This window comes from Sitophilus oryzae, unplaced genomic scaffold (assembly GCF_002938485.1).
Source record: "Sitophilus oryzae breed Bouriz unplaced genomic scaffold, Soryzae_2.0 scaffold_576_pilon_pilon, whole genome shotgun sequence".
Classification (NCBI taxonomy): Eukaryota; Metazoa; Arthropoda; class Insecta; order Coleoptera; family Curculionidae; genus Sitophilus; species Sitophilus oryzae.
Window position 1 is genome coordinate 822,734 of NW_022147169.1, and position 27,242 is coordinate 849,975.

A 27,242-nucleotide genomic window follows, 5' to 3' on the forward strand; every position below is an offset into this window, starting at 1 on the left:
ATGAAACATTTAAACCAGCCAATAAGACGCTTTGATGATTCTTGCTTTAGATGTCAACAAATAACTAGTAATCTTGCTACAATTATAATATTGTATACAGGGTGGCGCCTCTCATACGCCGCGGAAGCTCCAAGGAGAACGGTAGTTTATATCAAAATGAAATGTTGGCAGCATATGTAGCTTAACTGAAAGCATTTTATAAATATATATATAGAATTATACAGGGTATCCCAAAAAAAGTTACACATCAAAGTTGTGTTTTTTCTAATTGATTTTCGGATTCTATGAAAAAAATAAAGGTGAGTTTTATTTAAGAAGCATATACCTAAAATCTAAGAATTTTGACATATTTCACATTTTATGAAAATGAAAAGTAAATTTTAAAATTCAATAACAGCTACCTAAATTTTAGTTGACTTTGTATAGTCTGATATTTAATTACAGTAACCATTGTATGTTAAACCAAATTGAAATTTAACCCGAAAAGTTATACAGGGTGAGACAAAATTAATATGGATGGTCACTTTTAAAAGCAAGTTACTCCTTTATTTTAAACGAAACACCCAGTATATTTTTCCGGTTTTCAATGGGGAATTTATATATCTTCAAAATATTATTAAGGTTGCCTACCCCTCAGACAAAGATTTTCCTACATATTTTAATATTTATGATTTTGCGTCAGTAGATCTTTATTATTTGAAAAAATCTAGGAGTGGCTGTGATATACCTTGTGTTAATTTAACAAAAATTAAAGATTATAGAGTAAAATACTCAACGGTAATAAAAAGATACACGTTCAAAACATATTTTAATTATTACACAATTAAAACTAGATATAAACCTATAATTATGTGGCAAAAATTAGCTAGCTGAAATACAAATGCTTCCTTTCCTGTTAACTGCATAAAATGATGGTCTTTTCAAAAGGCGTATGTGAAGTTCTAACTCGAAAAGCATGCAGCTACAATAATTCTTCTCATCTTGTCGACAATAGTTGGTCGAGTTTTGTAAACACTGTCTTTAACATATCCCAGAATACTTAAATTAAAGATTAACTACGAGTAATAGAATCATATCAATTCTCTCTGATGTAGGATAACTTTGCATTTTCGGCAAATTTCTGAGTTTTTTTTTTGTTTTAACTGACACAAAATGATATCTAGTTGTTAAAGTTGGACTAATTAGACAGCTATGTTGAAGTAACGTCCGACATATAACAGCCACCTAGATTTTATCAAATAATAAAAATCTACTCAGATCAAACCATGTAAATGAAAATATCTAGGAAAATTTTGGTTTTGGGGGTAGGAAACCTTAATAGTATTTTGAAGAGACATGAATTCTCTGACCCTGTATAACTTTTTGGATCAAGTTTTAATTTGATTTAAAATACGATAGTTAATTTAACTACATATTAGGCTATACCGGGTAAATTCCAATTTAGGTAGCTTTTATTGTAATTTAAAAATTGTTCTTTATTTTTAGAAAATGGTAAATATTATGTTAAAAACCTTACATTTTAGTCATATAAAATTATATATTATATATATTTTAGTCTCTTATAAAACTCACCTTTATTTTTCTCCCAGAATCCGAAAATCAATTAATATATAGGGTGGTCCGTTACAAAAAACACAACTTTGATATTTAACTTTTTTTGGGGCCACCGTGTAAAGCTCTCTATATTTTTAAAAAGTCTGAATTAACCTACATATGCTCAAAAAAGTTCATTTCAATACAAACTGTCGTTCTCCTTGGAGCTACCGCGGCGTATGAGAGGCGCCACCCTGTATAATACCATTAGTCCTAACCACAGAATATGAGTCAACGTTAACGAACGCTAACGTTCATGCTCCTGTTGTATCAATCCTCAAAATCCATGTTTTGGGATATTTATATTCTTAGGGCTAATGCTAATTCAAAACTGAATCACGCATGCTCAAAACTAGGAGTTTTAAGAATTCTCGAAATTATATCTGACATGTTAAGGTCGGCGGTTTATAAATGTTAAGAAATTGTGTATTTTTTGGTCTAGAAATTATTAATGTAAAAAATAGTTTCTCTAGTATCTAGCATTAGAATATAAGTAGGAGAAGTATGAACGGCATTTCCTTAAGCTCTTAAGGTTAGTTTCTTAGGGTTAATGTTAAGGGTAAAGTAATGACTAATTCACGAAGTATGAATCCACTATAAATTAACTAGTGTGGGTCCCATGCCCAGAACCAGAGATATGGTAAGGTACATCGAACTGTAAACACAGACCACAGATTTGGAACGACCAGACTGGTAAAATAGTATTAAAAGTGAAAGTGACTTTACCTTCTCCAGGTTTTATATAGGGGATAACTTTCCACTTCCGTGTTAACACTGACAGATCGGGAGATCCGTTTCGAGTTGTCCTGTTCATCCTGGAATGCCAGGTTGTCCATCCTAAAGGTTTTGGCGCGATCATCTGCTAGAGCTACCATTTATCTAAAACATTGTTATTTTGATAAATAAGAAATAATCCGGGAAATACAATGGTGCTCAGTCTATTACACTAATTACAAAGGATGTAAATAAAATGCAAATATTAATAAGTATTAACATTTTAGTTGGAATAATTTGATTTAATTATAGCATAAAGCGAAGGTTATACCTGTTTTATTTAATGAATTTTTTCATTAAATGATATGTATTATCGTGTATGTAGATCTACGTGGCTATCAATGATTGTATAAGCTGTTTCCTGCATAATACGGAACTTATTATATACAAAATAAATTGTACTATAATTATTATCAAGTGGTAAAAATTCACGAGCTTGTATTAAAATATTTTTTTTTCATATAAAATATTTTAATTTTGTTATTTTCCTAAAAAAGTTATTTGCTTATACAGGTTAAAATATATCGGTTTCCTTTTCGAATATTATATTTATTAATATATACAGGGTGTCCCAGAAATAAGTGCAAGTATTTTAAGGGGTGGTAGATCTCGATAAAAGAAACATATTTTCTCTCTATCGTTGTCAAATTAGTCCAAAATAACGGAGTTATTTTTGAAAATTTAAAAAAATGATTTTTGCTCAAATTTTGAGAACTGCTGGATCTTTTCTGGATTTTCTTTCTTGTACATTTAATCTACTACCTATGTTGCCATATTATCAAGACATTATGTTTTTTAACTAAAAACTAAAAAAAAAAATCCAAAAAATTTTTGAATTTAAAAAAAAAATTCGCGAAAAAAACCTCAGGCGTGTTTCTGGGGTTGAACTATACTTCCAGTTAAAATATTTGCACTTATATTTCTGGGACACCTTGTATATTATAATACTCTATAACATTCTAATTTGTGATATTCAAGCGCATTTTTTTTTGTACTTAAGAATGTTTTTATTTCAATTTTAGTATTTAAGTTATGAAGTACCTATAAAGGTTGTACATATTTCTTTAATAACACATGAATGACAACTTACGACAATATTGTTTGTTAACATTTATAAATATAACAGTATACTGGGTGCGTCTCAAAAGTGGCTCACCCCCTATAACTTTTTTATTTTTTCAGATAAAAAAACGAGATTTGGTATGTTAGTATATGACATAAATTAGGATTGATTGACGTATTCAATTGTTTTTGGTCACTTCCTATTTCACCGGAAATGACTACAACTTTTGATTTTTATATGGCACCCTTGGCATTTTTTTTGCTTTATTCGATAGAGAATTACATTTTGAATAGAATGACACATCATATATGTCAACTTATGACATTCTCGCTTAATAAAAAATAATATTTTAAAAGGCAATCTAGAGTGCCATGGCTATGTTAAAAACACTAATCCTTAATCAAGGAGCCTTGGAAAAATAGATTTGATCGTCTAAAGCTTTTAGTGTCATGTCCTGGCCAGTTAGAAAATGCTCAAATCGTATTTTTAATCATATCTCAATTTTTTAAATGGAACAAGGGTGGCTCATTAGCATATTTGGAAAAAGCATTTTTTTTACGAATAATTTCATACCACACACTTGGAATTTCGAGTCAAATTTTCGTAACGAACCGCAAGTTATAATTTCAAATAAACCATATGCGAAAATGTCAAAAGTTGACATATGATATGTCAGTGTATTCAGAATGTCTTTTTCTATCGAATAAAGTAAAAAAATACCGAGAGTGCCATTTAAAAATGAAAGTCCTAGTACTTTCCGGAGAAACAGGAAGTGACCGAAAACAATGGAATACGTCAGTCAATCCTAATTTATGTCATATACTAACATACCAAATCTCGTTTTTTAAACTGAAAAAATAAAAAAGTTATAGGGGTGAGCCACTTTTGGGACGCACCCGGTATAATTAAACAGTATATAACAGTACAGAATCCAGATCGATAACTCTTATGTTCAGAAAAAAAATATTATCGAAAATTAAAAAAAAAGACACTTGCACGGAAATCAAAAGTTCAAAAGTGCACCCATGTACTGTTATGATTAGATCGAATAACACGGTCAGCTTGTTAAATGCACTGACACAATAACGAGTAATTTTCGGTATTAATGGCCTCAATAGCCCATAATTCGGGTCTTGTTTACCCATTAGAATTTCAAAAAGCATATTTTATTCTAAAATGCTGTTTTATATAGAAAAAGAGTAAAATTAGAGAAACCTATTTCAGTTGAGAGTAATTTTCAACCGGTACGTTAAGCTGAAAGAAAATTAATTGCAAACTAAAAGCTAAAAATATGTAATGGTAGTGTCTAATGATACCGTATAATCGAAAAAAACGGCGTTAAAGACGGCTGGGTAATGACAATCGAAGATAATTTTGACGAGGATAAAAAAAAGCATTTGTTTGTTTTTTGCTGCGTGCACGTTCGTGCACGTACGACCCAAAAAAACACACAGACGCGCATCCAATGTAACCACGGGCTTAGACATTTAAGTACCGACCCAAGACTTCTCTTGCCAATAGGGTATATAATATTAGCTGGTATTATCGTATACATCCCCTATTGTCCGTAATATATACAATATAGAGATATACAATAAAAATATAGTAACAATGAACGGGTATTTCTGGTAGACCTTTTAAATTGTTTATAAAGGATAATGTAATGGCATTTCTTTAACGATCATCACCTTTAAAATTAAATAGAATTGTCAAGATATTGTACTAAATACCTATAAAACCTATATATTTATTATTGTATTGTATTTGAGAAAGAATTGTAAAAGTATTTGTTCCCTTTATTTCATTTATTTCCTTTTTATTGTTTTTTTTTCTTTCTGGTTGAGTTATGAAGTCATTTCAATTCTCCCTTTTCTGATATAATTTAATTGTTACAATAAAGACTTTTATTAGTATTATTATTAAAAGCTTTTTTCTACAATTTTTTGGAATTCGTTAATTTATGTTAACATTTTATTTACAAATTTCTACTTCTTAATCATTTAGAAATTCAGGTAAAAATAAATATTTTAATGGCAGTTTTATAATGTTACTACCGAATAAGTAATAAGTAACAAATTATAATAAATAAAGGTAAGTAATAAAACGTTTGCAGCATGGACGCATCAGTTAGGGTCAAATGTTATTCGCATAGTCATAATTTATAAAAATAATATTTATAATCAAAGTAATAAAAAGTTAATTGCATTAATTACATAAATACGTTTTAATAAAAACAGAGATTTTAACATTCCGAACAGCAAACCAGACGTAGATAATTACAGCAAAACGGCTGACGTACACTAATCATGTCTTTATCTAATTTTTTCACAAGGTAAAACGTGGACGAATGCTCGGCCTCAGAGAATCCAGAAAAAAGGTTACAACGAAACGTGTAATTTTTGTAACAAATTTGGTTTTACTTAAATTTTGCGCCAGTTAACAACATTACATTTATTACATGGACATATAAGATTTTGTTACGATATCATTTAATCTATATGAGTTTAATTAAAAATGTTATTGAGATAACCATTACCATTAATAACTAACCTAACCATTAACTATCGTATTTCAGAATTCCTATTTCACATCTTAATTTATTTTTACAAAATACGGGTACTAGGGTGTATTTCAGAAAAATATTTTAACTTCTATAGGGTGGCTCAAAAAAGTAGAATAGGAGTGGTTCGCGATAATTTAAATGGAACACCCTGTATACTATTGCATTTTTGGCTTCGGTTCAGATCACTTTACATAATCCTAAGATATGAGTAAATATATTTCAGATAGTTTCAGAGATATTAATAGATAAATAAAAAATATATATTTTTCAGCCTTTCTTAAAAAAATTATTAAAAATACAAGAACCTGTCTTGAAATCAAAACTATACTTTAGATGGTCTGTACTTACTTTGCTATAGATATGGTAATCATAGATAATACAGGATGTTCAAAATTTTACGCCAAACTTTCTAAAATATAAAATTATTTTTCTTTGTTTTTTTTTAAATCACTGTATCAAAAAAATCACTATATATAAAGTATACTGTATAGTATATCACTCAACACTGTATATTATTTTTTCAAGGTGGAGAACTAAAAAATGAACATTTTTTGTGTTTAGAGTATTTCAACATTTTTAACGGTTTTGAAGATATTCGCGATAATACTCTGAAACACCCTGTATGATTTTAAGATTACGATATTTATAGCAATTTAACTTAGAAATTTAAAATTCCATATGGCTAAAGTTAGAAGGCAAAACAAAATACCATACGATCGAAAAAAACGGCGTCAAAGACGGTTGGGGAATGATAATCGATGATAATTTTGGCGAGATCAATTTCAAAATGTCACTTACTAAAAATTGACACAAGACTTGTCAAAAATTAACACTTATTATAGAAAGATTAAAAAGGATAGAACGTTTCCAGACACAAATCTATTTCCGTAAAATTATTTTAAACTACACCATTTAAAAATAATTTTTACTCATTATAGCGCCATTAAAAACTAAAGAAGGGTACGGACCAAGTAAATAACGTCTAAGGTTTGACCTCGCTAAAATTATAATCGATTGTCACTCCTCAACCGTCTTTGGCGCCGTTTTTTTTCTATCCTATAGTATATCTAATATTGGTTTTAAGCTCGATATCTAAATAATTAAAATATCTTTTTTCTAAAACCAATTATCGTTATCAATAGAAATAATAAGAATGGCTTTTATAAAGAAATCATTGTAGGTATATTCACTATGAATAGTAAGAATTTTGCATTATAATCCAACATTCTTCGTAATCTCGTTTGAAATTTTCGCCATACGTTACAATAGGTTCCAGACATACTCGACATACAGGCCATTCATTATTATTCGATACAATAGCGACAATTACAAATAATATAATCGTCTGATTAAATGTTCAATTAACGAATATAGTACCTTTTATTGTCGAACGTGGGAAAATAATACAGTTCGGATCAAATCAGGATCAACCCGTGTCTAGTCTTGTCTAGGCTATAGAATTAAAGTTAAGGGCCAAGAGTTAACATTAACTAATGTCATTTATTGCACTTTTCTGAATAGTGACATATCATATGTCACCTTTTGACATTTTTGCATATGGTTTATTTGAAATTATGACATGCGGTTCATAACGAAAATTTGACTAGAAATACCAAGTGTGTGGAACCAAACTATTCGTAAACAAATGCTTTTTCCAAATATGCTAATGAGCCACCCTCGTTCCATTTGAAAAAATTGAGATATGATTAAAAATACGATTTGGGCATCCTTTAACCGGCCAGGATAAGACATTAAAAACATCAGACGATCAATCCTAATTTATGTCATATACTAACATACCAAATCTCGTTTTTTATTTGAAAAAATAAAAAAGTTATAATAGGGGTGGGCCACTTTTGAGACGCACCCGGTATAGAAAAAGTCTAAAAAATTTATGTAGCAGAAAATAGTAGCAAAACGATATCATGAACAAAATTAAATTGCTTAATTTTTAAAATATTATTAAAATAATTATAATAAATATAATAATACAATTATGAATAATTATAATCCATAATTACATATAATTAAATAATTTATGTAAGTTTTCGTCCAAGTCAATATGACATGGAAAATATTGTTCTGATAAATTACATTAAAAAATAGTATAGAATTAATAAAAAATGATTTATAAAAGATGTTTCTTCTACAAAACTGTCAATTTTAATTAAAAAAGTTAAAAAGAAAATTAATTATATTTTCTTCAACTCGAAATTAATTTTTTAAACATGATCCTTAAATATATAAACTGATTTTTAAAATCTTATTACATACTGCACTATAACTACATACGCTCTTAGTTTTGTAAACAAATTTAAGTTCTTCAATTAATAATAATAATAATAAATTACTTTATCCACGACTCGTCTATAATTTGATTATATGAAATGAACAAAATTCTTACAGCTTTAGTGTATATTAATAAATAATATTTTCTTGCCTTTAGCTGTGTATTTTTTCTAATTTCGAAAAATCGAAAGTAGAGAAAAAATTAAAAAAAATAAAAAGTAAAAAGAAAATTGTCTTGCTTGTCGTAAAGGGGGTAACCAAGCTCCACTCCCACAACCGGTTTCTGGGCCTACCCTTCATCAGGTGGGCTGACCAGGGGCTGGTTCTCACCGATACGGCAAGCAAAACTTCTTCTATATCAACAGACGATGTCGTAAAGTGTCGGTGAGATATTAATGCATCTCCCGTCAAATCCCGTCAAGAACCAGCCCCTGGTCAGCCCACCTGATGAAGGGTAGGCCCAGAAACCGGTTGTGGGAGTGGAGCTTGGTTCCCCCCTTTACGACAAGCAAGACAATTTTCTTTTTACTTTTTATTTTTTTTTTAATTTTTTCTCTACTTTCGATTTTTCGAAATTAGAAAAAATACACAGCTAAAGGCAAGAAAATATTATTTATTAATTTGATTATTATACATGAGTTTATGAAATAATAATAACATTCATTATTCACTAGTGAATAATGGGTTTCATTATTCACCGCTTCCACGGATATCTCGATCCAAACTCCAAACAAGAGCTGTGCTCGATCCAAACCGGCTTGCTTTTGTTTTAATTAGTTAAAGCTAAATTAGTTAGCTACCTAGTTAAAAAAAATTCAATGTTTTGTTTCCATGTTACTTACTCATTATACTCGTTCAATATTTTTTTGACATTAAAAATAAAAACTTACATTAATATTATCTAAATTTGTTTGATAGTCCTGGATAAAGTATAGTATTCTACTCACATATAATGGCTGTTATTCACTTGGATGATTTATGACACTCGCCTGCGGCTCATCCGCGTGAATAACAGCCACCATTATATGCTCGTTGAATAATATACTATTATCCACGACTCGTCTATAATTTGATTTTTATACATGAGTTTGTGAAATAATAATAATATTCATTATTCACTATATATATATATCCGTGGAAGCGGTGAATAACGACACCATTATTCACTAGTGAATAATGGTGTCATTATTCACCGCTTCCACGGATATCTCGATCCAAACTCCAAACAAGAGCTATTTGAAGTTTTAAACGTCACTTTTTGCATTCTAAAATTAGATTTAAAAATTTGAAGTATTCAATGTTATTTTCTGGAATCATCTATGAGGGGTTTCAAAAGTTGTTTTTTAAAAATAAAACTTATATTAATATTATCTAAATTTTTTTGATAGTCCTTGATAAAGTATAGTATTCTACTCACATATAATGGCTGTTATTCACTTGGATGATTTATGACATAACTTCATCCGCGTGGATAACAGCCACCATTATATATGCTCGTTGAATAATATACTATTATTTGTTCAAAGTTAGTATTGAAAAAGTGGTATTTAGACAACTACAACTAGTAAAAACGATTAGAAAATTAATTTTATTCAAGACAATAACTTATTTCCTTTATAATTAGTAACAGACGAGAAAACCTTCTCTAACAAAAAAATATATATTTTTTTGAAATTTAAATAAAAATACGGAATTATTTCTTATTTTCTTAAGTAAATTTAGTTAAAGTTCTGTTAAATTTAAAGTAATTAATATTAATACCGATACAGTTAATTACTATAATTAAAAAAATAATTTAATTAAAACCTAGCTACCTTGTATCAAAATTTCGCAAATTTGATAAAAGAAAACTTCATAGCTTTTAAAGTCGGAAGATTATTATTAAGAAGATTTAACGTTATTATAGAACAAAATATTATATAGATTAATTTTTTGTAGATAGCTATCAGAAGGCTATCATATTAAAACGTCCAGACACAGATTTTGTGTCGACATATTTTTTTTTTCTTACAAAATTTACAAAATTAAGATACGGTATAACTAAGCATAAGACAATAACTTACTTCCTTTGTAATTAGTAGCATAACAGACAAAATACATGTAAACTTTATCAACAACAGTCTACACTAACCAAACTGGTTTCGAAAACTGAACTTTTGCGAGAATAATTGAAATTCCGGCTTGGTCAGCTGTAAAATCGACAAAAAAAATAAAACAAAAACACTTACCGTGGACAATGGCCGGAACTTCCCACACTGGCACACACATATGGACACATCGAGAAAAAGGAAAATATGTAACCATATTACAACGTTTTTCCGTTTGATTTAACTCAAAATGATTTGATTTAACTCAAAATGAAGTTCTAAGAATTTTATAAATCAAAAATCAAAATAATTCACCTAAATTTTTAGCTCTCTAACTCAAACGATTTTCGAGATTTTCAAAAAACCTGTTTTTTCAATTTTATTTTTATTTTTATAGGAAAATTCAAAATTAAATTAATGATAATTTTTTTTAATTCTTAGAAATCTAAGACATGAAAAAATAATATGATCATGATTCTTAAACGAAAAGCCGATTTTTAGTGGAGGAAAGAAAATTTAAATCTTCATTTTTTTTAATCTTTGTGAAATATTTGAAGAAGTGGTGGAACAACAAGTGGTGGTAACTTACTTATATTTTTGTTTAGTTTAAAAAAAGTGCGTTAGAAAATATTTTTTCATTAAAAATACATCTTTGTCAGAAATAAACATAAAGATTATTTAAAAAAAATGAGTCCGAAAAGATTTTATTTAAAAAAAAATAAGCTTTTAATTTTTTTTCGTATTGTTGCACCACTTCAAAAAATTCTAAAAAATTCCTGAGTGTCAAGAAGTATAAAAGACATTTTCTGAGGATTTTTAGTGAGTGGCATATTTCACAAGGTTAAAAAAATGAAGATTTTAATTCACTTTCCTCCGCTAAAAATCGGCTTTTCGTTTAAGAATCACGATAATATTATTTTTTCATGTCTCACACTTCTAAGAATTTGAAAAAAAAAATCACCATTAATTAATTTTGAATTTTACTATAAAAATAAAAATAAAATTGAAAAAACAGTTTTTTTTTGGAAATGTCGAAAACCGTTTGAGTTAAAGTGCTACAAATTTAGGTGAATTATTTTGATTCGACACCAAATCAATCTGAGTGCGAGTTAAAAAAGCCGCGGGGGCAGATTTCCCATATTAATCCGGCTATACCCTTTACCGTGCGATCAAAAATCAATTGAAAAGAATGTCACAGTAGGCATAGAAATATCATTTTAGTTTGGGCTACACCTCTGTCTACACTATGTTAACCATTGAAGTTACTGCACTAATACCATATGATAAAGTTGGATTGGAAATGAACATCGATGACTTTATCCTTATAATTTTCCATATAAAATGACAGCAATCTTCATTTCATAGCTATCTTTAACGCCGTTTTTTTTTATCATACGATAGTTGATGAAGTGCATATGAAATAACAATATACAGGGTGACCTGACAGGGTACGAGAAAGTCCATTATCGTTGTTGTTGACGAAGATATGAAAAAAAGTTTTACCTACATGTTGCATGATTTATAGAGCTGCATATCCCAAAAATATTGTGTTATACAGGGTGTCCCAAAAAACACTTTTATTTGAAAGAGTATTTTTAAATATTTAACTTGTTTAATCATCTGTTGATGATGCTAACATGGTTAGCGAAACGCGCGTCCAGTGTAAAGGTAAAAGTGTTTTGGTGTATTGTGGTGATTTAGTGTTATATTTTGCTATACGGCTCTTAAACAGTAAATTTTTATCAAAGCCACCTAAAGATATTTTACCTAAATCCAGGGTTGGAAAAAATCATGATTTTTTTAAAAAAATCAGATTTTTTTTATTTAAATCGGATTTTTTTGATTTAAATAAGATTTTTTTGATTTTAATTCAAAACAATATTTAAATCGGATTTCCAAATGACTAGGACTTATTTCCAATTAAAGTCCTATCCTAAATGGCTAAATCTTAATAACTCTGAGCGATACCGATAACATTAACAATTATACGGGGCGTGTCATTTTTCCACATCGGTCACCAATATATTCCGCAAAAAAGTCGCTCGCTTCAGATCAAAAGGATTTTTTTTCAAACGTCTCAAAAGTATTAATTTTTGTCATTTTAACGGCTATAGGCATAGAAGTAAAGCACTGTTACGCCTAAGCACAAAAATACAAAAATATATTATTAAACTGATATTAGGTGTCAAATTCGACGAGTGTACAAATCGTTTCTCGATTACTGGTTGTATTATTTGCAATGTTTGAAATTGATTAAAAAATTATTTGTAATGTTTTAAAAAAATAGTGTTTTATTCGGAGTAAAAATGTAGGTACTTTTTGTGCCTCCTTGTAACGTCGGAATAGCTTTACGATGGTCCTTCAAATGTACAGCATCGTCAAAAAAAGTATAATTTCTACTCTTAATAAAACAATACACTATTAGTATTATCATAAATTAGTATTATCTAATGTCAAAGTGTAAAGTACTTACTGCAAATCAAAATGTCGGTAAGAATTTGGAAACATACCAACGTTTCAAAAAAAAATATAAAATAACATATTTTCTGACAACGATTATAGATTTACGGGAATGCAGATAAGTCTCTATATCAGAAGAACCTAGTTCTGGCACTAGTCGGCGAATGATATGTATTCGAAAAGCGAATTTTTGTCACTTATAAATAAATTTTAAAATAAATTCCTGCGTTTAGCGGTCTTAAGGATTCACACTAAATTACTTCAAAAATCGGTTCAACATTTAAATTGATGAATAGATATTTTTATATACTTTTATATAATTTACAATTATTTTTCGATTTATTATCTGTTATAGAAATATTTTTTATAGTTTTCTAGGATAGATTTTTATAACTTTTACAGTTATTTTTTGATTTATTATAAAGTTTCAATAAAAATAATTTTTTGATTTAAATCACATGATTAAAATTAAAAAAATCACTTGATTTAAATCACGATTTAAATCATGATTTAAATCATTTGATTTAAATCATGTCAACTCTGCCTAAATCCAATTCTGTACAGAAAAATGAGAGTTGCAATTTTAAAACAAACTTTTTCAATACTTTTTTTGGATACCCTAAATACAACAAAACATTTTTAGGGTATTCACCATTATAAACCATGTAACATTTTTCTATAAAACTTTTTTTTTCATATCTTCGTCAACAAAGTCGATACTGGACTTTCTCAGACTAATGGGCTACCCTGTATAATAAAACAGCTCATTAACAATAAAGTGTTCGGTATATTACAATTTAGATCTATTTATTAGACTAAAATAAAAAGGGGAGTTTACCATATTCCGTTTATTACAATGTTTTAGCTTATTGTATAGTTAAGTCGTATTCTTAAAAAAATTGATCTTACTTTTGCTCTACGTCATTTACAGATCATATTTCTTGTTAAGCTCGGACATAATGTTTTACGTGTTAGTTAAAACAGAAAACCGTCTAGAAAATGGTATAGGTATGAAAACATCATGCGCAAAAAAGAAACGTACAAAGTGTGCACATCTCATCTACAACATATTTCGGAATAAATTTAGAGAATATCACAATTTAAATAATAATTTAAGAGTCCTACAGATGTATGAAAACGGAAACTTTTGATTATATCTTATACAAGATATCAGGATCAATTGAAAAAAACTGTATAGTTTTCCACTGTATAGTTGGCATATGTAGTTGATAATTGGAAAAGAAATCTAAATATTTGTTTTTCGCTACTCTTATCAATCAATAAACAGTGTCGATGTACTCACAACTTCAACATAAACACTTGCATGTACATTGCATTTTATGTTTTCGTTTCGCTAATATACAGGGTTGTTCACCACATACGACACGGAGTATTGTAGCTAAACGATTAGATTTTTGTAAATTGTAAGTTTTGGATTCGTTGAAGGACTATTAGAGCTACAATTTAAAAATATTTTTACAAGATACAGAGTGTCCCATATAAACAAAAAAAATATCAAAGTTGTAATTTTTTTAAATGGAACACTAGGTATATTATTATATTTTAGTTTCTACGATTAAAATAAAGGTAAATTTGATTAAGGTTTACCGCATTTTAATCTTATCAATATATAAGTACAGTAATAATTTTAATGCTTCATTTCCCTAGACGTTTTTAAGTTTTTAAAATCAAATATTGTACCTACTGAAGTATTTCTATTTACTAAATTTTGTGTTGCAATAATAAAAATTATATTACCTTATACAGTGTCTAAAAATTTATTTTAAATAATTACTAACTTTAAACGGCAATAACTTGTTTAATTTAAATGGAACACCCTGTATATTTAATAAGAATCAGTTGCACAATTTAATTGTCTATCAAATTATATTATACTATTTTTTACCTATCTTATCAAGTTTTCGTACAAAATGCATTTTCTTATAATTTAGACCACATTTATCAATATACCCATGGAATATTGACATTTTAGATTATTTTCAAAGATGTAACAAATTTTCAAAGAGTACCAGATTCTAATATTGTCATATAGTTCGTTTATTTCATTAAAAAATAAAAAAAAACTGTTTAAATATTTGTTAGAGGACCAATTATGATTCCAGTATTCAAACTACATCAATTGACTGTTTGCATTGATTAATAATAATTGCTCCAAATACTAAAAAACTGAATTTTATATGTGTATTAGACAGTGTGGTAAAAAGTAAGACTTTAAAAATTTTATTTCATTTTTTTACGAATGCTTATTTATAACGGGGACTGTATTATTTTTATTATTACAACACAATAACTGATCAATAAATAAACTTCAGTAACCCCAGTCTTCACGAGCCTCCCCGTCTTAGGACGCACATGTAAAATAATTCATTATTTATTGTTAAATACACGGAAAATAAATTGTAATAAACTCCACAATTGTAGAAAACACTGCAGCATTTTGCGTCTAAAATGGTAATAGGCATCAAGTAACTTCAAGTAGCTTTTACTTCTATCACGAGATCCTCAAAACAGTTCAATATGCTTGATTTTATACGAAAATAGCGAACAAGTGTGGTGGTAATTCTCACAATCTCTGTCAAAGAATATTCATATTGTACTCCTTGAAATTTAAACAAAAATCATTATTACAAATTCTCTTTTTATATGTTTTTTTCAGTGTATAAATGAAAAAAGTGACGGTAATATTCTGATCCCCAAAACTTTTTTTTCGATTAACAATATTTACATTTACATTGCGTTACGGGATTTCACAACACTAACAACAAATCAATAGGGAAAAATTGACCAAAACGTAAGGCGAAAAAATACGCAAAAAACCACCCGGGTCCCTTCTCACAATTCCACCCTGGATCCTGTGGCTCGGTCCAACCCTGTGTACGAGCCAGCCAGTGAGGGCCGGGCAACTACCCCCGTTGCCTTACCGTGGCCACGCCTATGTTAGAAACTATTTAAGAAACTAAAAGATCTGCGAAAGGACAGTTCCAGGGCCATGTAAGTGAAATATTAAAAATGGTTCCAGCAAAAGTTTCCCAATTATGACGGATGATGGCGCTGATCGTCAAAATTTTTGGACGGGGATTTTGCTTACCGACAATACGACGTGAGCTACAACCGGACCAGGACCAATCAGAATGATCACTCTTTCTTGGACATTTGCCGCGGAAGTGTGTGTTAATTTCTGTTGTGATAAGTGTGGTTGTGTTTGCAGTTTGATTTTTCGGTTTTGATATTATGTTAAAATTAATTTTGAAGTATTGTATCACCTGTTTTTATGTAATAGTACTTTTTTTAGTTCTATGATCTGATATGTTATGATTTGTTAATGTTTGTTTAACAATGTTATACCAAAGAGGTTATACTTAATATACTTATCAATTTGCATAGCCTAACTTTTTATCAATAAACTTTGTAGATTTTCAGATTATTTAATTCCTTTTGTTTCCGTTTGTAATTTTATTTTTAAGACATATTATGTGATTGTTTCACATAATATGTTTTAAAAATAAAATTGCGAATAGCGAATAAAAATAATTAAAATAAAAAAGTGTATTTTACAATTCCCCCCGGCCCCGCACCCCTTTGGCTAACCTATAATGTTAGCTATGTTGAGAGATGGCGTTACGAAAATGGAACCGATTTATTACAAGGAACTTGGGCTTCTTTTTCGTTAGTATATTCTGTGGACAGTTCCAAGATTCCCAGTCTACAGTCAACATCGCAGTCAGTTACCCTTGTTAGTCAACTACAGTCAATCGCAGTCAGTTTCCCTTGTTAGTCATAACAAGTCCAGGACAATACCGCCGAAATGTCTAAACCCATGAGACGTAAACACGTGTTGCTGGAAGTGTTCCGCCACGGATTTTCGACACCTTCAGAAGATCAACGGATTGTAAAAGTATTGGCTAGTCGAGGTAATAATTTACACGAAGTTGAAGATTCAGATGGAAGCAGATTTCTTGTCACCATGCCGACAAAATTTCGCAGAACTATATGGATTATAAGGGGAGGTTACATCCTAATCGAACCAATACAAGAAGGAAAAAAAGTCAAAGGAAAAATCGTGAGGATACTCAACAACGAGCAGATACAACACTTTATACAAGAGAACGTGTGGCCCGATGCATTTCTTCATGTAGACAAAAATGAAAAGGAAAATAACGAAGATATATTCGTAAATAGAAACAGACCTGTGATTAATAGTGATACTAGCAGTTCCAGCGATAGCGAAGATTCATCTGGTGAAGAGGACAGTGAACCTGAATTTGCAAGTAGAAATAATAGACTAGTGATTTAAAGTGATATTAGCAGTTCCGGCCATAGTGAGGAGTGTCTAGTGAAAAGGATATTGAGCCTGAATGTGATAAGGAGAGTTGGAGTTATTTAATTTATCTATGTATACATACAGGGTGAGTCTTAAATAAGTGCAAATATTTTCAGGGCTGGTAGATCTCGAAAAAAGAAAAATATTTTCTCTTTACCGTTTTTCAAATAAATCCAAACTACCGGACTTATTTTACTTGCTAAAATTTTGAGAAAGACTGGATATTTTCTGGGTTTTATTTCTTGTAAATTTAATCTACTACCTATGTTGCCATATTATCAACAAATTATGTTTTTAACTAAAAAGTTTTCCATTTTTTTTTCAAAAAAATTCCAAATTATCAAAAAATAAATCGCGAAAAAAACTTCATAATCGTATTTCTGGGGTCGAAATAAACTACCTCTAAAAATATTTGCACTTATTTAGAACTCACCCTGCAGAATATACCAATAATTTAATTTATTAATTAGATATAGTTTTGTATTTTGTCAGAAAATTTAGTTTTAATAAATATTGAGTTATAAAAAATATATTTTTTACTGAAATACACTTGTTTGAATTAATAATAATAATTAGTGGAAAACGTTTAACAAACTTTTGACTTTTCCACTGCTTATACTTCAAAATTTGCGAGGATCATTTTCGCCTTTAATTATCATCCATCAAGAGAAAATGTTAGAAACCAATAGTTTATTGTTATAAAACAAAACAAACTGATTATTGCAAGCTGTTGCTAGGTTATACTATTAATTTTAATTGTGTTTTTTAGACATTCTAAATGATTGTAAACTGGAAAGAATAAGCTTACTTTAGAACCTCGCAATTAGTGGTTTCAATTAGTGTAAAAGTTTGTTCCTTTAATTTCAATGTAAGCATTCAGAACGTCAAAATTAGCGGTAGACAATTCTATTAGTAGAAAAAAGTTATCAAACTTTTAACTTTTCCACTGATTATAATTCAAAATTTGCGAGAAATGTCATTTTGATTATCTTCCGTCAAGAGAAATTGTGGTTAGAAATCAAAAGTTGATTGTTTTATAACCTAAATATTAGGCTTTCTCTATGGATACAACTGACTAACGCAAGCTGTTGCTAGGATATTCTATTAATTTTAATTGTGTTTTTAAAACATTGTGAATCATCGTCAACTAAAAAGTATAAAGTGTAATTGAAACCACTAATTGCGATGTTCTGAATAATGCTTAAAGTGTAATTGAAACCACTAATTTATTACACTAATTACGAGGTTCTGAATGAAGCTTTAAGCTTCATTCAATTAGTGGAATAAATTAGTAGTTTCAATTAGACTTTATACTTCTTAGTTTACGATCATTCACAATGTCAAAAATACACAATTAAAATTAATAAAATATCCTAGCAACAGCTAACGGTAGTCTGTTGTATCCATAGAGAAAGCATAATATTTGGTTATAAAACAATAAACTTTTGATTTCTAACCAAATTTTTTCTTGACGGGTGATAATCAAAGGCCAAAATGACGTTCCTCGCAAATTTTGAAGTATAATTAGTGGAAAAGTCAAAAATTTAACTTTTTCCAATAATTGAAAATTACTACCACTAATAATTATGACGTTCTGAATGCTTATTAAAATTAGGTGTACAAACTTCTACGGCTAATTTAAACTACTAATTTATTTCACTGATTTCGAGGTTCTGAATGAAGCTTTATACTTTGTTAACTTTTTCTACTAATTGAAAATTATTACCACTAATTTTGACGGTTTGAATTATTACATTCAAATTAGAGAAACAAACTTCTACGCTATTGTAACCATTATTTTATCAACTAATTGCGAGGTTCTGTAGTATAATAATAGTGATATATGAAACAATTTTATGTTCACCATCGGGGGGCGTAGCTCTTAGATAGTTAGGTAGAGCGCTCGCTTAGCATGCGAGAGGTACGGGATCGATACCCGGCGCCTCCATTTTTTTGCAATATATCATAATAGTATATTGTTTTATTAGGAGTAAAAATAACACTTTTTGTGGCGAGGCTGTACGTTCTAGCCATACAGTCGAGGCACAAAAAGTAATTTTTACTCCGAATAGAACATGCTATTTTTTTTCAACCGACACAAAATATTTTTTAAACAATTTCAAACGTTCCCAATAATATAAAAATATTTAAAAGTCATACCTTGTATGTATAATTATATATCGAGAAACTATGGTTTCGCTCGTTGAATTTGACACTTTATGTCAGTTTATTAATATATTTTCGTACTTTTATGCCATAAAAGTGCTTTATTTTTATGCCTAGGCGTTAAAATGATTTTTTTATATTGCCAATCACGTTGCAAAAATTAATACTTTTGTTGTATGCAAGCAAAGAATATTCAGATTGTACTCGTTGAAATTTAAACAAAAATCATTACAAATTTTAGCACTGTAACTGTTGAGTTGGGGAAGAATAAAATAACTTAGCTAATGCAACAATTGTGTGTCATATGTTTACAAAAATGTAAGTACAATCTGTGTACAATGTTGTAGTTTTTTCTTTTTATATGTTATTTTCAGTGTAGAAATGAAACAGAAAAAAGTAACGGTAATATTCTGATCCCCAAAATTTTTTTAAACTAACTATATTGGCATTTGCATTGCGTTACGGGTAGTTTCTTGCTTTCAAACACTAACAACAAATTAATAGGGAAAATTTGACGAAAACGTAAGGCGAAAAAATACGCAAAAAAAACACCCGGGTCCCTACTCACAATTCCACCCTGAACCCTGTAGCCCGGTCCAGCCCTGTGCACGAGCCAGCCAGTTAGGGCCAAGCAATTACCCCCGTTGCCTTACCATAGCCCCGCCTATGTTAGAAACTATTTAAGAAACTAAAAGATCTGCGAAAGGACAGTTCCAAGATTGCCAGTCTACAGTCAACATCGCAGTCAGTTACTCTTGTTAGACAACTACAGTCAATCGCAGTCAGTTGCCCTTGTTAGTCAAAACAAATCTAGGAAAATACAGCCGAAATGTCTAAACCCATGAGACGTAAACACGTGTTGCTGGAAGTGTTCCGCCACGGATTTTCGACACCTTCAGAAGATCAACGGATTGTAAAAGTATTGGCTAGCCGAGGTAATAATTTACACGAAGTTGAAGATTCAGATGGAAGCAGATTTCTTGTCACCATGCCGACAAAATTTCGCAGAACTATATGGATTTTAAGAGGAGGTTACATCCTAATCGAACCAATACAAGAAGGTAAAAAAGTCAAAGGAAAAATCGTGAGGATACTTACCAACGAGCAGATAACACACTTTATACAAGAGAACGTGTGGCCCGATGCATTTCTTCATGTAGACAAAAATGAAAAGGAAAATAACGAAGATATATTTGTAAATAGAAACAGACCTGCGATTAATAGTGATACTAGCAGTTCCAGCGATAGTGAAGATTCGTCTGGTGAAGAGGATAGTGCGCCTGAATTTGGCAAGTAGAAATAGACTAGTGATTTAAAGTGATATTAGCAGTTCCGGCCATAGTGACGAGTGTCTAGTGAATAGGATATTGAGCCTGAATGTGATAGGCAGAATTGGAGTTATTTAATTTATGTATATATAGAGGGTGAGTCTTAATAAGTGCAAATATTTTCAGGGCTGGTAGATCTCGATAAAAGAAACATATTTTCTCTTTACTGTTTTTCAAATAAATCCAAAATAACTGAGTTATTTTACTTTGAAAATTTCAAAAAAAATATTTTTTGTTAAAATTTTGAGAAGCACTGGATCTTTTCTGGATTTCTTTCTTGTAAATTTAATCTACTACCTATGTTGCCATATTATCAACAAATTATGTTTTTTAACTGAAAAGTTTTCCATTTTTTATCAAAAAAATCCAAATTTTCCAAAAAAAATTCGCGAAAAAAACTTCATAATCGTGTTTCTGGGGTCGAAATAAACTACCTCTAAAAATACTTTCACTTATTTAAGACTCACCCTGCAAAATAGAACAATAATGTAATTTATTAATTAGATATAGTTTTGTATTTTGTCAGAAAATTTAGTTTCAATAAATATTGAGTTAAAAAAAATATATTTTTTTATTGAAATACACTTGTTTGAATTAATAGTAATAATAATCGAAGGCCAAGCTGACATTACTCTCACATTTTGAAGTATAATTAGTGGAAAAGTTTAAATGTTCATTCAGAACCTCGCAATTAGTAGAATAAATTAGTGGCGTCAATTAGCGTAGAAGTTTGTTCCACTAATTTGAATTTAAAGCATTCAGAACGTCAAAATTAGTGGTTGGAATTTTCAACTAGTGGAAAAGGTTCAACAAACTTTTGACTTTTCTACTAATTATACTTCAAAATTTGCGAGGAATGTCATTTTCGCCTTTAATTATCGTCCGTCAAGAGAATATATATGGTTAGAAACCAAAAGCTTATTGTTTTATTTTTTTCAAAAAACTCCAAATTTTCAATTTTTTTGCGAAAAATACTTCATTGACGTGTTTCTGGAGTCGACATAATATATTCTTCTTAAAAAATTTGTACTTATTTAAGACACACTCTGTATAATAAAATGGTTGGTAATTTCAAAAGTTTAATTTATTTTTTTTTAATTGATATTTATTGGAAGCAGATTGTCGAAATACAGGATGTTTCTAAAAAACATGTACCATCTCTCATGGGGAGATTCCTCACGTAAAAATAAGATTTACTTTTTATATAAACATAGGTTCAATTCTGCTTTGTTTATTGCCTTAATTTTTTTTTAGGTTTGCCTTAATTTTTTTGTTTTGCCTTAATTTTTTTTTGTTTTGCCTTAATTTTCTTTGTTTTGCCTGATTTTTTTTTATTATCTTCTTCCAAGTACTTTTAGTGATTCGAATGAAATTTTGAGGATAAAAGTTATTATTAGTGCTAGATACATATTTTATTGCTAAAAAAATGCCGACAGTTTCACCGATGTGCGTATGGGTTATCACTGGAATATTTTTCTAAAAAAAAATTTGCGCCATTAACTTTTTTCTCTTGTTTTATTATACATATATACTAATTTAAAAAAGAAGAATGAAATTATTGGGCAAACCCACACAGTAAGATTAACCATGAAACATGGCTAAAATACGAAAAGTTAAAGTTAATGGCATGTTTTTTTTTAGAAAAATATCCCAGTGATAACCCATATGCACATCGGTGAAACTGTCGGCACTTTTTTAGCAATAAAATATGTATCTTGCACTTATAATAACTTTTACCCTCAAAATTTCATTCGAATCACTTTGGCTTCAAAAGTACTTGGAAGATTATAATAAATAAAAAAATCAGGCAAACCAAAAAAAAATTAAGGCAAATCAAAAAAAAAATAAGGCAATAAACAAAGCAGAATCGAACCTATGTTTATATAAAAAAATAAATCTTATTTTTACGTGAGGAATCCCCATGAGAGATGGTACATGTTTTTTAGAAACATCCTGTATTTCGACAATCTGCTTCCAATAAATATCAATTATAAAAAAAATAAATTAAACTTTTGAAATTACCAACCATTTTTATTATACAGGGTGTGTCTTAAATAAGTATAATTTTTTTTAAGGAGAATATATGTCGACCCCAGAAACACGTCAATTAGGTTCTTTACGCAAAAAAAATTGAAAATTTGGAATTTTTTGAAAAAAATAAAACAATATACTTTTTTGGTTTCTAACAATATTTTCTCTTGACGGATGATAATTAAAGGCGAAAATGACATTACTCGCAAATTTTGAATAAATAATAAATAAATAAATAATATAAATAAATAATTAAATAATATCTTTATAAGTTAAAAGTCAAAAGTTTGTTAAACGTTTTCCACTAATTGAAAATTCCAACCACTAATTTTGACGTTCTGAATGCTTACATTCAAATTAAAGGAACAAACTTCTACGCCAATTGACGCAACTAATTTATTCTACTAATTGCGAGGTTCTGAATGAACCTTTAAACTTTTCCACTAATTAGACTTCAAAATTTGGGAGTAATGTCAGTTTGGCCTTTCATTATTATTACTATTAATTCAAACAAGTGTATTTCAATAAAAAATATATTTTTTATAACTCAATATTTATTGAAACTAAATTTTCTGACAAAATACAAAACTAGATCTAATTAATAAATTAAAATATTTTTATGTACTGCAGGGTGAGCCTTAAATAACTGCAAATATTTTTAGAGGTAGTTTATTTCGACCCCAGAAACACGATTATGAAGTTTTTTTCGCGAATTTTTTTGAAAATGGCAACATAGGTAGTAGATTGAATTTATAAGAAAGAAAATCCAGAAAAGATCCAGTGGTTCTCAAAATTTTACCACATTTTTGCACTTATTTAAGACACACCCTGTATATATATAAATTAAATAACTCCAATTCTCCCTATCACATTCAGGCTCAATATCCTATTCACTAGACACTCGTCACTATGGCCGGAACTGCTACTATCACTTTAAATCACCAGTCTATTTCTACTTGCAAATTCAGGCTCACTATCCTCTTCACCAGACGAACCTTCACTATCGCTGGAACTGCTAGTATCAATATTAATCACAGGTCTGTTTCTATTTACAAATATATCTTCGTTATGTTCTTTTTCATTTTTGTCTACATGAAGAAATGCATCGGGCCACACGTTCTCTTGTATAAAGTGTTGTATCTGCTCGTTGTTGAGTATCCTCACGATTTTTCCTTTGACTTTTTTCCCTTCTTGTATTGGTTCGATTAGGATGTAACCTCCTCTTATAATCCATATAGTTCTGCGAAATTTTGTCGGCATGGTGACAAGAAATCTGCTTCCATCTGAATCTTCAACTTCGTGTAAATTATTTCCTCGGCTAGCCAATACTTTTACAATCCGTTGATGTTCTGAAGGTGTCGAAAATCCGTGGCGAAACACTTCCAGCAACACGTGTTTACGTCTCATGGGTTTAGACATTTCGGTGGTATTGTCCTGGACTTGTTTTGACTAACAAGGGAAACTGACTGCGATTTACTGTAGTTGACTAACAAAGGTAACTGACTGCGATGTTGACTGTAGACTGGGAATCTTGGAACTGTCCTTTCGCAGACCTTTTAGTTTCTTAAATAGTTTCTAACATAGGCGGGGCTATGGTAAGGCAACGGGGGTAATTGTTCGGCCCTAACTGGCTGGCTCGTGCACAGGGTTGGACCAGGCTACAGGGTTCAGGGTGGAATTGTGAGAAGGGAACCGGGTGGTTTTTTTGCGTATTTTTCGCCTTACGATTTGGTCAATTTTTCCCTACTGATTTGTTGTTAGTGTTTGAAATCAAGAAACTACCCGTAACGCAATGCAAATATAAATAGTTAATCGAAAAAAAAGTTTTGGGGATCAGAATATTACCGTCACTTTTTTCTGATTCATTTCTACACTCAAAAAACCGTATAAAAAGAAAAAACGACAACATTGTACACAGATTGTACATAGATTTTTTTAAACATATGACACACAATTATTGTTGTATTAGCTAAGTTATTTTATTCTTACCCAACTCAACAGTTACAGTCTAGAAGGTGTAATAATGATTTTTGTTTAAATTTCAACGAGCACAATCTGAATATTCTTTGCTTGCATGCAAACGTCACAAAAGTATTAATTTTTGCGACGTGATTGACAACATAAAAAAGTCATTTTAACGCCTAGGCATAAAAGTAAAGCACTTTTATGCCTAAGCATAAAAGTACGAAAATATATTAATAAACTGACATATTCAACGAGCGAAACCATAATTTCTGGATATATAATTATACATACAAGGTATGACTTTAAAATATTTTTATATTATTTGGAACGTTTGAGAAATTGTTTAAAAAATTATTCGTGGCGTTTGAAAAAAAATAGCATGTTCTATTCGGAGTAAAAACTACTTTTTGTGCCTCGACTGTATGGTTAGAACGTACAGCCTCGCCACAAAAAGTGTTATTTTTACTCCTAATAAAACAATATTATACTATTATGATATATTGAAAAAAAATGGAGGCGCCGGCCATCGATCCCGGTACCTCTCGCATGCTAAGCGAGCGCTCTACCCTCTACCTAACTAAGAGCTACGCCCCCCGATGGTGAACACAAAATTGTTTTATACTATCACTATTATTATACTACAGAACCTCGCAATTAGTTGATAAAATAATGGTTACAATAGCGTAGAAGTTTGTTCCTCTAATTTGAATGTAATAATTCAAACCGTCAAAATTAGTGGTAATAATTTTCAATTAGTAGAAAAAGTTAACAAAGTATAAAGCTTCATTCAGAACCTCGAAATCAGTGCAATAAATTAGTAGTTTCAATTAGCCGTAGAAGTTTGTACACCTAATTTTAATGTAAGCATTCAGAATGTCATAATTAGTAGTAGTAATTTTCAATTATTGAAAAAAGTTAACAAACTTTTGACTTTTCCACTAATTATACTTCAAAATTTGCGAGGAATGTCATTTTGGCCTTTGATTATCACCCGTCAAGAAAAAATTTTGATTAGAAATCAAAGTTTATTGTTTTATAAGCTAAATATTATGCTTTCTCTATGGATACAACAGACTACTCGTAATTAGTAGAATCAATTAGTGGTTTCAATTACACTTCAAGCATCATTCCGACCATCGCAATTAGTGGAATAAATTAGTGGTTTGGTTTGGTTGTTCACAATTAAAATTAATAGAATATCCTAGCAACAGCTTGCGTTAGTCAGTTGTATCCATAGAGAAAGCCTAATATGTAGCTTAGAAAACAATCAGCTTTTGATTTCTAACCACAATTTCTCTTGACGGATGACAACCAAAGGCCAAAATGATATTCCTCACAAATTTTGAAGTATAATTAGTGGAAAAGTCAAAAGTTTGTTAAACGTTTTCCACTAATTTTGACGTTCTGAATGCTTACATTCAAATTAGAGGAAGAAACTTCTACGCTAATTGACGCTACTAATTTATTCTACTAATTGCGAGGTTCTGAATGAACCTTTAAACTTTTCCACTAATTATACTTTAAAATTTGGGAGTAATGTCAGATAAAAGGCTTTGATTATAATTACTATTAATTCAAACAAGTGTATTTTAGTAAAAAAAATATATTTTTTATAACTCAATATTGATTGAAACTAAATTTTCTGATAAAATACAAATATCTAATTAATAAATTTTTAGAGTTTTAAATAAAGTGCAAATATTTTTAGAGGTAGTTTATTTCGACCCCAGAAACACGGTGAACTTAAAAAAATATTTTTTGTCATACGCTCCCAAAAACAGCTATTTTACGGACTCATTTCAGTCCGTAAAATGTTTCTTTTTCGGCCTAGGCCGTAAAGGTCGTCATGGCAACCTTTATGGACTAAAATGTCTAAATTGTTGATGAATTTGTGTGATTTTGTGACAAATTTCGAATGACATGTCAAAATGCGATGAAATAAACAAACTATGAATTTATAAGCCAACTTTTTCAAACATTATAATTTCAAATATGGAAAATTTGCAAATATGCGTTCTAAAAAACTGTAAAAAGCGTATGACAAAAAATAGTGTATGTAACACGTACCTAAATTATGTTTTTTAGGACTCATCTACTATTTCGGACTCGGCTAACGCCTCGTCCGCAAACAGTAATGATTCGTCCTAAAAAACATCATTTTAGGTACTAGTTACATAAATAGCTATTACAGTTGGTTAGATCTGCCAAAGTAACTTATATAAAAAATTCAAGTTTTTCCCACACATTAGTATTTGAAGGCCTATTTTCTTGGACATAAAATACTGACAGTTTAATCCTTATTAACGATAATTTTTTCGTCATTATTTTTTATTTTTTCCATAGCAACTGTTAAAATTGCCTTATATCTATCAAAAATAGTAGATAAAATAGTACTTTAACCGCAAGGGTAGATTAAATGATACTTTAACAGCAAGGATAGGTTAAAAACTTTATTTCTTCTCGCACGTTTTTTTAATTGCTTCCATTTTTGAAAATTTTTGTATTCCTTTTCATAAGTTATTAGGGATTTAAATCACTGGCGTAACTAAAGGGGTGCCGCCCCCCCCTCTCCCAGGTACTG

At 29.8% G+C, this 27,242-nt stretch overlaps 5 protein-coding genes across 5 annotated transcripts in view; 3 read left to right on the plus strand and 2 right to left on the minus strand.

Moving 5' to 3' along the window:
* The window catches only part of LOC115887507, a 40,301-nt gene extending 37,375 nt beyond the window's left edge, over positions 1 to 2,926 (minus strand). Inside the window, exon 1 of the mRNA XM_030906972.1 lies at positions 2,320 to 2,926. Within this exon, the coding sequence (XP_030762832.1) occupies positions 2,320 to 2,468 (149 nt within the window). The 5' untranslated portion in view covers positions 2,469 to 2,926. The remainder of the gene's footprint in view (positions 1 to 2,319) is intronic.
* LOC115887473 (arf-GAP with Rho-GAP domain, ANK repeat and PH domain-containing protein 1) overlaps positions 1 to 27,242 on the plus strand; it is a 275,480-nt gene that overhangs the window by 215,165 nt on the left and 33,073 nt on the right. The gene's annotated exons all lie outside the window — the stretch shown is intronic.
* On the plus strand, positions 16,656 to 17,144 carry LOC115887509 (probable RNA-binding protein EIF1AD). The gene has a single exon (XM_030906973.1). The coding sequence runs from the start codon at positions 16,656 to 16,658 to the stop codon at positions 17,142 to 17,144; it is 489 nt and encodes a 162-aa protein (XP_030762833.1).
* Positions 20,017 to 20,755, plus strand: LOC115887480 (probable RNA-binding protein EIF1AD). Its single transcript, XM_030906927.1, has one exon. It carries the CDS (start codon positions 20,167 to 20,169, stop codon positions 20,632 to 20,634), a length of 468 nt encoding a protein of 155 aa, XP_030762787.1. The 5' UTR covers positions 20,017 to 20,166; the 3' UTR covers positions 20,635 to 20,755.
* Positions 23,630 to 24,115, minus strand: LOC115887510 (probable RNA-binding protein EIF1AD). The gene has a single exon (XM_030906974.1). The coding sequence runs from the start codon at positions 24,113 to 24,115 to the stop codon at positions 23,630 to 23,632; it is 486 nt and encodes a 161-aa protein (XP_030762834.1).

Bases quoted from the DNA above. Each gene is read 5' to 3' on its own strand.
- LOC115887509 (XM_030906973.1), top strand. From the start codon at position 16,656: ATGTCTAAACCCATGAGACGTAAACACGTGTTGCTGGAAGTGTTCCGC.
- LOC115887480 (XM_030906927.1), top strand. From the start codon at position 20,167: ATGTCTAAACCCATGAGACGTAAACACGTGTTGCTGGAAGTGTTCCGC.
- LOC115887510 (XM_030906974.1), bottom strand. From the start codon at position 24,115: ATGTCTAAACCCATGAGACGTAAACACGTGTTGCTGGAAGTGTTTCGC.